The sequence below is a fragment of the Triturus cristatus genome, chromosome 6, assembly GCF_964204655.1.
Source record: "Triturus cristatus chromosome 6, aTriCri1.1, whole genome shotgun sequence".
Taxonomy (NCBI): domain Eukaryota; kingdom Metazoa; phylum Chordata; class Amphibia; order Caudata; family Salamandridae; genus Triturus; species Triturus cristatus.
The window spans coordinates 1,178,279,454-1,178,292,551 of NC_140589.1; the positions used below are offsets into that span (position 1 = coordinate 1,178,279,454).

At 46.6% G+C, this 13,098-nt stretch overlaps 1 protein-coding gene across 1 annotated transcript in view; it reads right to left on the reverse strand.

Annotated features, from left to right (window-relative positions):
- The window catches only part of TTL (tubulin tyrosine ligase), a 196,402-nt gene extending 183,513 nt beyond the window's left edge, over positions 1–12,889 (reverse strand). The window contains exon 1 of the mRNA XM_085612103.1: positions 12,451–12,889. Coding sequence (XP_085468229.1) covers positions 12,451–12,607 — 157 coding nt within the window. The 5' untranslated portion in view covers positions 12,608–12,889. The remainder of the gene's footprint in view (positions 1–12,450) is intronic.
- Positions 12,890–13,098: the final 209 nt, after the last annotated feature.

Below are 13,098 nucleotides of genomic sequence, written 5' to 3' on the forward strand. Positions count from 1 at the left end.
GCTTTATTTAATAATTGGGCCCCTAATTAGGTCTGGCGTTAACCATGACCTTTTGTGTTTATTAAAATTCTGTCTCTCTCTCTGTCTATCAACTAGCTTCACTGTGAGCGACAGCATTCTGTTCTTTCACAAGGAGCAAATCAACACACTATCGTTTTGTTCAGCGCCAGGAACTACTGAGGCAATGTGTGCTTTTTGAGACCAAATCAATTTTTGCTTTTGCCAATGTTTGTTATAATGGGGAGGGCCCCGCAGCTCCTACACCAATAAGGTTTTACAAAAAACATGCCAGAACAAGTCACGCATTGACAAAACCAAAAGGCTGAACAACAATTTCAGACCTATTGGCTCATCAATGCTTATTTATTTTTATGTTTCACACAATCGTAATAAAACTGGTTACACTGATATTCCATTATGAATATTTTGGGGAAATACTAGCATACATCAAAACATTTCACTAAATGATACTGCAAAGGATAGGATAGGATATATGTCTATAAAGCGCTCGATTGCCGTGGCGTCTTGGCGCTAGTGTATGTCAGAAGAAAGGACTATATTACCAGAAGGACTAGAGGGATGAAATAAGCCATGTTTTCAGATCCTTCCTAAAAAGCTGCCGATTTGCTTGGAATCTCATGGCCATTGGCATTTTGTTCCATAGTTTTGCTGCACCGCTCGATAATGTCCTTCCTCCCCATCTTGCCCGCCTAATCTTAGCAATCTGAAGTAGGCCTAGGTTGGCAGATCTAAAGGCACGCGAAGGGATGTAAGGTAAAAACATTCTTGAAATTTCCTCAGCACCACCACCATGAAGTGCTTTGTGGACCAGGCATAAGGCCTTAAATTCCACCCGCTGCTGGACAGGAAGCCAGTGCAGTGATTTAATTCCTGCTGAAGTTCGTTGTCCTTTGGGAATATTCAAAAGCGGTCTTGCTGCCGCATTCTGTAAGGACTGAAGTTTCCTCATCTGAGTCTTATCAATGCCCAAAAAGAGGGCATTGCAATAGTCTAGTTTAGACAAGAAAAGACCCACCATCACCGTCTTTTGTAGTTCCAGTGAAATAAAAGGAAAGATCTTTCTCAGAGTTTTTAATAGAAAGAAACAGGAAGAAGTGAGACTATTCACTTGTTCAGAAAAGTTCAACTGGTCATCAAACATGACCCCGAGATTCCTGACTTTAGAGACGGGACGAGGGCAGTTCCCGGCCTCGATCGGCCACCAGGAGTCATTCCACAGGGACCGGCCATGGCCGAATTCTATTACTTCCGTTTTACTGGTGTTAATTTTCGGGAAGCTATGGTTCATCCAGGTCATGATCTCCGAAAGACACGCATGAAATCTGGCAGCTGTGACTTCAGGTTAATTGCAGATGGGAATAACAAGCTGCGAGTAATCAGCATATGAGACTAGTGCGAAACCATGCCTCCTGATAAGTCTGACCAACAGAGTGACATAGATGTTGAACATTGTCTGGGATAAGGCCGATCCCTGTGGGACCCCACATGGAAGATGGAAACTATCAGATTTCAAACCATCCCAGAACAGACATTGCTCCCTTGCCTCCAAAAAGGAGGAGAGAAGGGCCAGGGCAGTGTCCTCAACCCCCAGATCCTTCAGCCGCTGCACTAACACCGTGTGATTCACGGTGTCAAATGCTGCCGATAGGTCTAGGAGTAGGAGGACTGCCCTGCCTCCCCCATCCACGATTTTCCGTATCTCCTCTGTTGCAGTAATCAGAGCAGATTTGGTGGAATAGTAGGACCGAAAACCATGTTGCGTGGAGTCCATCAGGTTATTTGTGTCAAGATAATCGCTCAGCACCTTATTTAATGATTTCTCCAACATTTTTGGTATTATTGGAGGACCGGCAATTGGGCGGTAATTTTTCGGCTCATTTGGGTCCAAGGCGGGCTTTTTAGGCAGTGGCCAAATGGCCACTTTTTTCAAAATTGTACCTGTAAATGGTACCTACATTTTACAATAGTTTAGCGAAACGTTTTCGCATTTTTTTGTGAACATTTTATTTTGAAAGCAAAGAATCATCAATCTTGCTTTCAAGATTCTGCAAATATTTGCATCTAATCAGAGAGCATTCTGGGAGCATTATACATAGCCTCATATTACTAAACTATGAAAACGTGTGTACAAATTTTTATACTGGAACCTGTCAGGAGTGCAGTCTGAGCTTACGACATTTACTTAGAGCGCTCACCCTAATAATAAAGGCTTTGCATTAACGAACCGTAAATAAAAGTTTGAACAGCATTAACACATGGACAAAAATATTACCTTAACTGCAGGCAATGCCTTTCCCTGATCCATAATGTGGGACTGTAAACTGGCACTACTTGTCCCAAGAACAAAATACACATGAAAACTTGTTGCACTTGACCCCAAACAATATGTCCCCGGTGTCAGGCTATAGGAATTCCACTTCCCTGCCTCCTAGCATAACGGGGTCACAGTAACAGGTGATGGACCCAAACTTCATTACGTCTCTTCTTCCACAAGAGGGAGGATGGCTCTCTCTCGCCACAGTCCAGACCCCTCACACTTGCCAGGATCCCCACTAGGCCTCACTCCATCCAGGCTCTCTTTTCCTACTCACAAGACACATTGGTCTTGGCAGGCAGGCACATAGCAAGTGTTCTTAGCTTCCTAGGTCATGGAGACTCACCCGGCTGGGAAACTAACAGGCCTTGGTCTACAGTCCTGGTTGCAGCAGGTAGAAGTTGTGGTGATCTCGTCTACGCTGATGAACAGCTTGAAGGACTCATGCTCCCACTTTCATAATACATATCCAGACAGAGATGTGATTTAGTGCCTGGTTTTCTGAAATGTGAGTTGAATCCTTTGTAGTGCCCTCTAACCTCTTCTGTCCTTTGCCAAAGTGACAGTCTGCAACAGCATGACCGATTCTAATTTTGATTGACCCACAATGCAGACCAACAGAGTAACCGAGGGTCACACCTGCTTGTCTGCCTCCACTGAGATATGCCCCACAAAACTTTGAAGGCCTAAGATTCCCCTCCATCATGATTTGTTGGTCCACAGTCCTTACCTTTGCAGACCCACCATCTTGCATTACAATGAGCCCAGGCTCCACTGACCAGACCCTCTTACTGGAATCAAAAGACTTTTGATGTGCACAGGGGATGTTCTGCTCCCCTTCATCCAGTGTGTATGTTCCAAGCTCAGCCCTCAGGAATGTCAGCAATCCACATCTCGAGGTCAGGGGGTTGCAGTCCTTGCCTCCAACTAGCTCTTCCTGGCATTGGGCTCCCAAAATAGAACTCGCAGGCCTCCATGTTAAGCACAATGCCTAGACACTCAAACACCCTGGTAGGCACACCAGTAGCACATGCTGCCTGGGGCGATACACAGTCATCATGTAGGCCAAAGGTAAGTTAAGTACTATTAAAACTGTATTGCTTTAACAGGTGTCTGTCTTCTATGTAAATGATTTATATTGGAAATGCTATGAACTTGACAAGCAAATTTGCCTTCAGATGAATTAATATGCCACAACCAATCAAGAAAAAACCTTTGCTAACAAGCAAATTTAGCCTCACACTACTGTGCATCGAACCGATCTAATCAAGGAAAAATGGCCATAAAAGTGATACTGAGTGGCATGCAAATCAGAAACATATGCCGACAAGTTCTCTGTGCGCCAATGTCATGCAGATGATAACACTAAAGCACTTAATGAAGCAGATCATTCCAGAGACAGTGTGCTTACACCGTGATTATATAGTCTGGTTTTTCCTTTGCAGTGGTCAGTGAGATTCTGTTTCCTAGGCTGTTATATAAAGAAATTCAGATGCTCTAGACAGCTGTGTTGAGAATATGATTTAAACAGAACAAAAGCATAACTGTGTCCTCTAGAGAATAGGCTAGAGTGAAACTTGGCATACACATGAATTGTGTGACAAATTATTTTCATTTTGCCAGGTACATGAAAAGGCTGAGCTTTTCCAGGCCAGCATAACTACCCTGTTAATTTTGGATGCAGAGTTCAAAGTCAGCCTTGACACCATTTATAGCAATAGAGTTGCAAGCAAAGGAGGAGGATCAATGATCAGTTTTTTTTAGGAGCAACCCCATGCAAATTTCTTCCAGTCATGCACAGCACCAACTCGCCAAGCTAGGAATTTAGGACACAAAATGGGCTACCTAACTGAACATAAGCCATACAAGCACTTTATACAATAACATCTAACTGCGCAATTATCCCAAATGTCCACAAGATGGCCAGGGTTCTAACAAAACATTTCAATATAGAGAATATAGGACAGAGTGTCCCCAATGATCTCACCCAAACTAGCCAGCATCTTTTAGACAGCAGGATTTTTAGGTCTAGCCTTTGGGTGTATTTGACAGACTCACATGACTATTCTTTTTCCAATAATGCATACACAGTATATATATTCAGAAGGACTTTCGCTAAGTGTGTTTCATCAATTGGTCTGCTTAATTATCATTAAACATTTTGGTTCTGCCCTCAACAATGTAAAGCTCACTTTACCCATCTGACCTTTCACTTTGAGTAAATGCATAAAGTTGTCACACTGTTAACATCCACCTTAAAAAAGTTCTTGTCTCTTCAGTGACAATGCTGATTTAAAGTGTGTTTTAGTTTTATGTAAACTCTAAATACCAAATATTTGTTTTGCCTGCACTTTGGTTACCCATTTAAAGGCTTATTTATTTTATGTTTCCTCTTTAAAGTCAATGTAATAAAGTGTTTAAGGGGGGTGACATTTTTAAATGTGTATTTAAAGGAAATTGGTTGAAACTCTGTGGAGATCGAAATAGACTGTCACAAAGACATGAACTCCCAAATCTCTATTTTAAACGAAATTTAAAAAAAAATTGATGTATAGAAGTGTTTTGTAGACCAACCGTGTAAAAATTATTCTAATGTTTATACGTGTTTATATAAGTATGCAGCAGTACTATTTAAATGTTACTAGTGTAATGGTTTTTGCTTTTAAAAGACCGATCACTTAAATAAATAAACTGAAACTGAAGTGTTTAAGTAACATTATAGCTACCTGTGATTGGAGTGATTAGTTAGAAGCGCCGAATCCTTAGCCTGCCTACCTGTCGGTGAATCGCTAGTGGACCCGCCACTGTACTGCTGCCGACGCTGGTGTTGGGCCGTCTCCCGCTGTGTGTCTCTTCCGCCGCCGCTCTATCACCACGCGGCTGAGAGCGGGGAGAGACTACAGCCCCCAGGCTCCCTTGCGGCCGGTGACGCCGCCAACGCGACCGGAGGCCATAAAAACATCGCGGCTCCCTCTGGGGAGCGGGAAGCGCCGAATCCTTAGCCTGCCTACCTGTCGGTGAATCGCTAGTGGACCCGCCACTGTACTGCTGCTGACGCTGGTGTTGGGCCGTCTCCCGCTGTGTGTCTCTTCCGCCGCCGCTCTATCACCACGCGGCTGAGAGCGGGGAGAGACTACAGCCCCCAGGCTCCCTTGCGGCCGGTGACGCCGCCAACGCGACCGGAGGCCATAAAAACATCGCGGCTCCCTCCGCGTCGCGGGACGCGCGCGGGCGTCGCCGGGCTGAGCCCGGGCAGAGGGCGGGCCGTCTGTGGCCGTCAGGGGCAGACAGAGGCAGGGCTGGGCCATATCCCTTACCTCCCAAGTGCTACCAGGCTAGGGGGATGCCCTCACCAGGACTATGTAAATCAACGGGCAGGGAAGGGGGTTGCAACTCAGGGACACTGGATAAGTACTTCAAAACTACGAAAGAAGACGTAGGTAAGGAAAATTCTCTAGAGAGACGTAGGGCGGAGCGGCGGCGCTCCATTGATTCTATGAAGAGCAGAGCCCCGCTAGAGATTATCCCGTACCCTATTACTCAAGAGGAAGCCCCCATCAGTGTAAAACCTCTGACACCTGAGGACTTTCCTCTCCTATTGCAGGATATCCCTACTTCCCCTGAGTTGGCCCCTGGAAAATCTCTAGATGCAACCCCTCCCATAACATCCACTACCCCCGTTAATTTGGTCACTCAAACCCCCCCTCTGCATGCAACTAAGAAAAGCAAGCCTAAACAAAGTGTCGTGGTAGAGTTGCATAGGCCCCCACCGAGCAAACGTAGCAGAAAGGCAATGGGGGGGAGGGGGAAAGCCAAATCGTCCCACTTAGACTTTGGTAAAAAACACATAATTGTACCACAACTTGGGAGGGACAATGAAACCGTCCCCATTGCTCATCCCTCTAAGGCCCTCAGTCCCAATAGAGCTGCTAACACAAACGACCCTGGGGCCGACACATCCAATAGCAATTCCCCTCATACATCTTTAGGGAGCATAGAATCCTTACTTCGCTCACTCCTGCAGCCCATTAATGATAGTTTGAAAAAAGTGGAGAGCAGACTCACCCTATTGGAAACATCTCTTACCACCTTGAACACCTTAGTTAGTAAGCAGCCTAATAACAGGGGACCTCACCTCCCCGCAGGAAACCCTCTTAAAAAAGGAATTACAAAGGGCGACAATATTGTCTCTCCCCAGAGTGTGACCACTGCCCCTCCCTTGCAGCCATCAATGGCTACTTTAGATCAGGCACCGCGCTGTAATTCATTTATTAGGCCCTTACAGCCATTAGACTCTGCCCCTCAAAGCTCCCAGTCGGGGATTAACGTTGGCCACCTGGAAGCTGGCGGCATCCCTCTACTCTCCCCGGGCCGGTCAGCTCCAAGTCAACGGAGACCAGACTTGCCGCCAGAGGCTAATAGTTTAACGGTGGTCCTAGCAGGTGCCCCACATTTAAAACTAGGGGAGTATGAAGATTACCAATCTCTAAAGTATAAGGTCATTAAATGGCTAAATTGGAATCGACCTTTACCTTCCCACCTCAATAATGAGATCATCATGGTCAGAAGGGCCCCCTGGTTAGGCAAGACTAGGAAAACAATAATAGGGGATTGTATCCTGGTAAGTTTTAAGGATCCAGGCACTGTACTGCATATCTGTAAAGGAACAAATAGATCACTGGATTCTACCATTCAGACCCTTCCAGTATCATTCTTTTTCCCCCCTACCCGTATGCACAACATTCCAATACAGGACGAGTGGGTAAGGGTGGAACACAGATACAGACAAAAAGACTATGTACAACGCCCAAGTTTCCAAGTGCAGGATCGGCCCTATTTCCATCTCAATCGCTTTAACTGCCTGAATAGTTTGGATGGGGTCGACTGACTTTCCGCTCATACGCCAATGGCTTTGGATTGTGGCGCTTGTAGTTCGCCCAAGCTACCCACCTTGACAGCTGTTAAGTCTCATGGAACACTGAACAACCTGGCGGTCCTGGACAATTTGTCGGCCCATAATGTTCCCAATACCTCTGGATTTTTGATCGACACAACAATGGTGGGGAATGGCTACAATAGATCTTCTGATTCACCGGTCCCTACTGCTGGTAGTGCGCTAGAGTCCCCGATCGCAGTGAAGTCCGGAATCATACCTTCCAATTCTTCTGGCCCGGCATCTAACCCTATTGGACTTTTGAGGCTAATTTGTTGGAATGTTGCTGGCCTCGCTAACAAACTGGCAGACTCTGACTGGGCAAACTATATCGAGACTGGAGATATATGTATGTTCCAGGAAACCTGGGCCAGAGAGGACTATGGTCACCAAGGCTACATGTCATTCTTTATTCCAGCGAGATGGGAAGGCAAAGGCCGTCCGTCAGGAGGGCTTACAACTTGGGTTGCATCCCATCTGGGCTGTGTGGCAATTCGGATGCCGACCAACTCTGAGGACATTCTTGCGATTTCTCTACTATGGCCCAACAAAGTTAAACTGGTGTTCATTAACATTTATTCTAGGCCAATGGGGAACGCAAAGGAATCGCCGACCATAGATGAACTCTCTAATTTCTTAGATGATTTACCGAGTGATTCATACTATGTGGTGGGAGGGGATTTAAACTCTCATTTTGAGCCTCTCCCTGGCCATCTGGACGGGCTATTGTCTGAAGAAGAAGTCAGATGGGCAGTCCCTATGGTGGAAGCTCCACCCTCAAAGGCGTGGACCCCTTTAGCGGTGCAAATCACAGCCCTCACCCTGAAGTTCGGTCTCAGAGCTTGTAATGGGTGAACAAAATCTGATATACCCAGCAAAACCACCTATAACCGACTGGGTAGAGAGACCCGTCTGGATTATGTCCTGGCCCAAATAGTGAAGTGGCCGACAATCCAGGACTTCAGGGTGATGGAAAGGTCCGATAGTGATCATAACGCACTTGAGCTCGACCTTGTCCATCCCGGCCCCCAAGCTCCCGTGAATAATGTAGTAGGTAACACCCCGGCGCTTCTCCTTGATAACAATAGGAGAAGGATTAGGTGGGAGCACCTGGCTACAAGCAAGATTAAACTCCCCAGGCTCTATGATGGGATTATTCCCATTTTGGAAACTGTGGGTTGCTTGGACACCGAGCCATATAACATAGACTCCCAGGGTAAACTGTTTAATGCCCATGAGGAACTCATAAAAGCTGCGGCACCTCATTTTACCTGTAGCCCACGAGAAACAAAGGGGGGGCGGCGAGGTAAAACATTATGGTACAATCCTGCTTGTAGAAGGGCAAAAACAGAGCTCCTTAAACTAATCAAGGAGGGTTTAGGTGGGGATAGCCTAAAACAAAGCAGAGGATTTTACAAGAAACTTACTGCCCATGCTAAGGCAGAATGGGAGGAAAAACAGTGGGAAGAACTTACTAAGGCACTAGCGACCCAAAACCAACGGCTGTTTTGGAGGACTGTAAATGGGGGGTCAGGAAACCTAAAATCTGCATTTGAGCCCAATATTGCCCCAGGGGTGTGGCAGACTCACTTCCAGACCCTATATAGCCCTGACCCGGGAGAATCTCCTGCTGTTGACGGGGTAGCCCGCCCGGACTATGAAGGGGAGCCGACAACGCTTGGTGAAGTGACCACTGCCATCTCAGGACTTGCTTCTGGAAAGGCGCCGGGATTGGACGGTTTACCAGGGGATATGTTTAAACAGGAACCTACTGTATGGGCCCCTTATCTTACCGCCCTCTTCAACGGAGTCCTTGGTGGCATGGAAATCCCTAGTACTTGGCTGGGGGCTGAGGTGGTCCCCATCTTTAAAAAGGGCTCGCCTCTGCTCCCAGCCAACTACAGACCAATCAGTTTGATAGATGTGGCACAGAAGCTGTTTGGCAGGGTGATGTTGAACAGGCTCCAGGACTGGATGGAGGAGGCGGGGGCTCTTAGTCCCTACCAGGCGGGATTCAGGAAGGGGGTATCCACAGTGGACCAGGTTTTTAGATTGAATCTGATCTACTGGCGGGCAGCAAAAATCGAGGGCGGTAGTCTATACACAATTTTTGTGGATTTACGGGCCGCATTCGACCTGGTGCCCAGGGAGAAACTTTGGAGCGTCTTGGCAGAGATGGGCGTCCCCCCGGACATCCTATTGATCTTACAGAGATTGCACCATAATAACTATGCCCGTGTGAGGTGTGGGAGGTCAGGGGAATTGACCGACAGATTCCCCGTTGACCGGGGGGTAAGACAGGGCTGTGTGTTGGCACCGACCCTGTTTTGCCTCTTTGTCAATGGGGTAATCGCCCATCTGAATGCCACCGAATATACTGACGCCCCGAAATTGAATGGCAGCAGGGTGCCCGCAATTATGTTTGCGGACGACACCCTGCTGCTATCCAAAACCCCCATGGGCATTCAGAGGATTCTGGACTCCTTCGTGGCCTTCTGCACTGATAGGGGCCTGGAAATCAATGCGGCAAAAACCAAATTCATGGTTTTGAATCCGAGGCAAAAACTACGCCCTAATCCGCAGTTGGGAGCCGGACGGCTTGGGAGAGTGACCACCTTCGAATACCTTGGTGTGACTCTCAACGAAACCATGACTTGGGGATCCCATCAGAGCAGGGCTACCCTTAAACTCACGCAAATCACTGGGGGTATTGCCCGCATGATGACTGGTTCATCATATCGTCCATTGGGGGCACTGATTCAGATATATAAGGCACAGGCTAGGGGAGCGATAATGTATGGGGCGGAAATATGGGGCCACACTTCTTGCCAGAGTCTGTCATTAGTCGAAAATAAGTTTATAAGACAGATAGCCGCACTCCCGCCCAGTACTCCGCTCCTCCCCCTGAGGCTTGATCTGGGCCTACGACCGTTAGCTGACGAAATAAGCCTGAGACCTTTAGAATTCTGGCGTAGGCTGTGGAGCAGCAACGATCTCGCAGAATATAGGGCGGAGCTGGTTGAACTTCTGAATCACCCAATGGCGCTTAACATCCCTTGGGTCAAAAATATCCAAGCCATTTGCATGGGAATAGGGCTCCCCGACTTATGGACTGAGCCAGCGATAGCTGCACGAACTATAACTAAAAAGGCCCTGGCCAAGGTCTTCCACGAATACAAACTAGCCAGGGCCCAAGCTACCCAGGCAGAAGGGTCCTTAGCCTCTGTGTTTATGCAGAGCAAGGATTTCTATAGATTCGAGAGGGTGTTGGATCCTATCTCCCCCGCACTGACACGGAAGTTGTTCCTTCAATGGAGATACGGCACATTGCCACTCAGGTCTTTTACAAGTACCTGGTTGCCGGCTCCCACCGCAAAGCAGTGTCCAGCCTGTGATGCCACGGAGGAAACTGACTTGCATGTGGTTCTTTTTTGCCCAGCCTACAAAACAGCACGAAAATATTGGCTTCTCCCGTTGATAAGGAATATGGGTTGCAGGGAATACGCACCAATGTATAGAATTTTAAAAACTGATCTCTCTGGCCCAATTGTTTTTGCATTAGCAAAATTCCTGACCAATGTTTGGCGCACGCGTATCCGGATTTTAAAGGCGTTGGGTCCCTCTTAAAAGTTTTTATTCTTACTTTTAGAGTTTGAATATGTATACTGTAATTTTTCATTGTCTTCACTTTGATAACTGCTGTTTAATAATTTTTTTATCTTAAACTCTGAACTATTTATGTATTTTATGCTTGTACATATTTTACCTGTGCTTTTATGGTCATTGACCGAAATAAAGCTATCAAAGACAAAAAGATTAGTTAGAAGGTTTCTTCTTGTTTTTGTCACTAATGGTAATAAAATATGTGGCACAACTGAAAGGTTGTTATTTAAAAGCATCACATACTGTTATAAAGCTATCAACTAAAGTTTTGACATGCATGCTGAAGTTATTTGATAGGGGGGGGGGGGAGATGTGTTGTGATGTATAGTTTTTCTCCCATTCCTTCTCCATGGCAAAGGAATGTTGCCCATGTCATGGATTGAAACAGTAGAGAGAAATTACCTTCTAATCCAATGTAAGAATATATCAGTGAATTTGCCTGGTCAATTTCATTGTAAGCCTATGGCATGTACCTTATTCCAAAAAAATATTAAAACCGAAGACACAGGTATCGATCGAAACAGAAAGAAAAGAGGACCCTTCGAATGACAGATGAGGGGAGCCTTGGCCATGACAGTCAGCAAATCAATATGGCAGGTCGCTGTGCATATTTGTCACGGCCCGGCACGGCTCAGTGACTCTCAAAAACTGTGTTCCTCCCGAAAAGAAGTCCATAGTGTTTGCGAAATGAGAACAAAATCTTCGGTGTGGAATAGGTTCAAAAGTCCCAAAAAATAACGGAGATGGCAAAATCGCAGTCAAGTATATTCTTAAAGAATCATGCGTATATACAAGTACATACTAAATACTGAAACAGAATGAATGACAACGGGATACTAGATCAATCTCTTGGCGAATCAAGGGGTGTAATAAGAAAATCATGGCAAAATAAAATAAAAACTTTACAACTCTTTGCAAGATATACCAGACACTGAAAGAATCTATTTCAGGCGATAAATTTCTGAACATTTACAATATCCCTCGTTACAGTGTTGGGTCAGTACACCAAGAAACCCCTCCTTCACTGAAAGTGCCCTTCCTGCTTTTCTGATGGTGCCATGAATGACATCATCTGCATTAAGGAATCCAAACGGAGACGGTCCTTTGTTTCACGCGCTCCGAAAAGAAATATATCCCTTAACTCCTAGGAGCATAATTTAAACCGGACAAACCATTTAGAGCTTTATATTCAGGAGAAATGGTACAGGTCGCTGCTCGAGCTAACTTCTCACTTATTCTAGACCACGTCTCGCCTGTCTCCTAGCAGGGAAGGGCCCCACCCAAGCAAAGCGTCCTGAATCTCCTCTGAAATAATTAAAGACGCGCGTGGGTAAAAGGTATACCATAACCAAGCTGTCGGATACGGTTTCAAGAAGTAGGCATATATATGTAGGGTAAAAATAAGAAAGAAGCTGCAGAAGATGTAGGGGTGGGTGTGCCTTTGTTGGTGAGAGTTGAGGATGCACAGGAAGGGTGTAGAGCTGGTAGTAGAATGGAGCATTGTCTGAATGATCCTTACCAAGCCTCCCGAAGGGCAGCCGGTTCCTCTCTCCCAGCATCAGGTTGAATCTTGGATTGTCTCTCTTAAGCCTCCTCCACTGACCGGTGGAGAGGAGGATCTTGGACACCTCTGCATAGACGCTGCTGTTCTCGTCCCGCACTACAAATGTGTACATGGCTCAAGCTTTTAGTTCGCTCGGACCGCGGCTACCGCTCCAGGGTCAGATGGGAGAGCTCTGCAGCAGCCGCACCACGGAAGCAGTCGAGGCGTGCGGACCCCGAGCCATCAGCAGCTGTTCCATGGGCTTTACGCTGGCACACCGGCTGCTATTCTCTGCTGGGGCACAGAGTGGCAGCTGCACCCGCTCTGTCATGCCAGGCCCCGCCTGCTTTACAACAGACTGCTGCAGCCCGGTGCAGTGACTGGCAAAAGGGCGGGTGTATCCCCCCCCCCCCCCAACACCACACCCCCGGCACCGCCCACAGGCAGCGTTTGTTGGCAACCATCTCCAAAAGATGCAGACACCCAATTTCTTCGCCACTATGTTGTGCATAAACGCACATATTAATGAAAACCAACGCCCTCGTGTAACAATTCCTAACATCCTACCCCCATGTTCGCTACAGGCGTCCACTACAGTATAAAAATATAAAATGGATCCAGCAA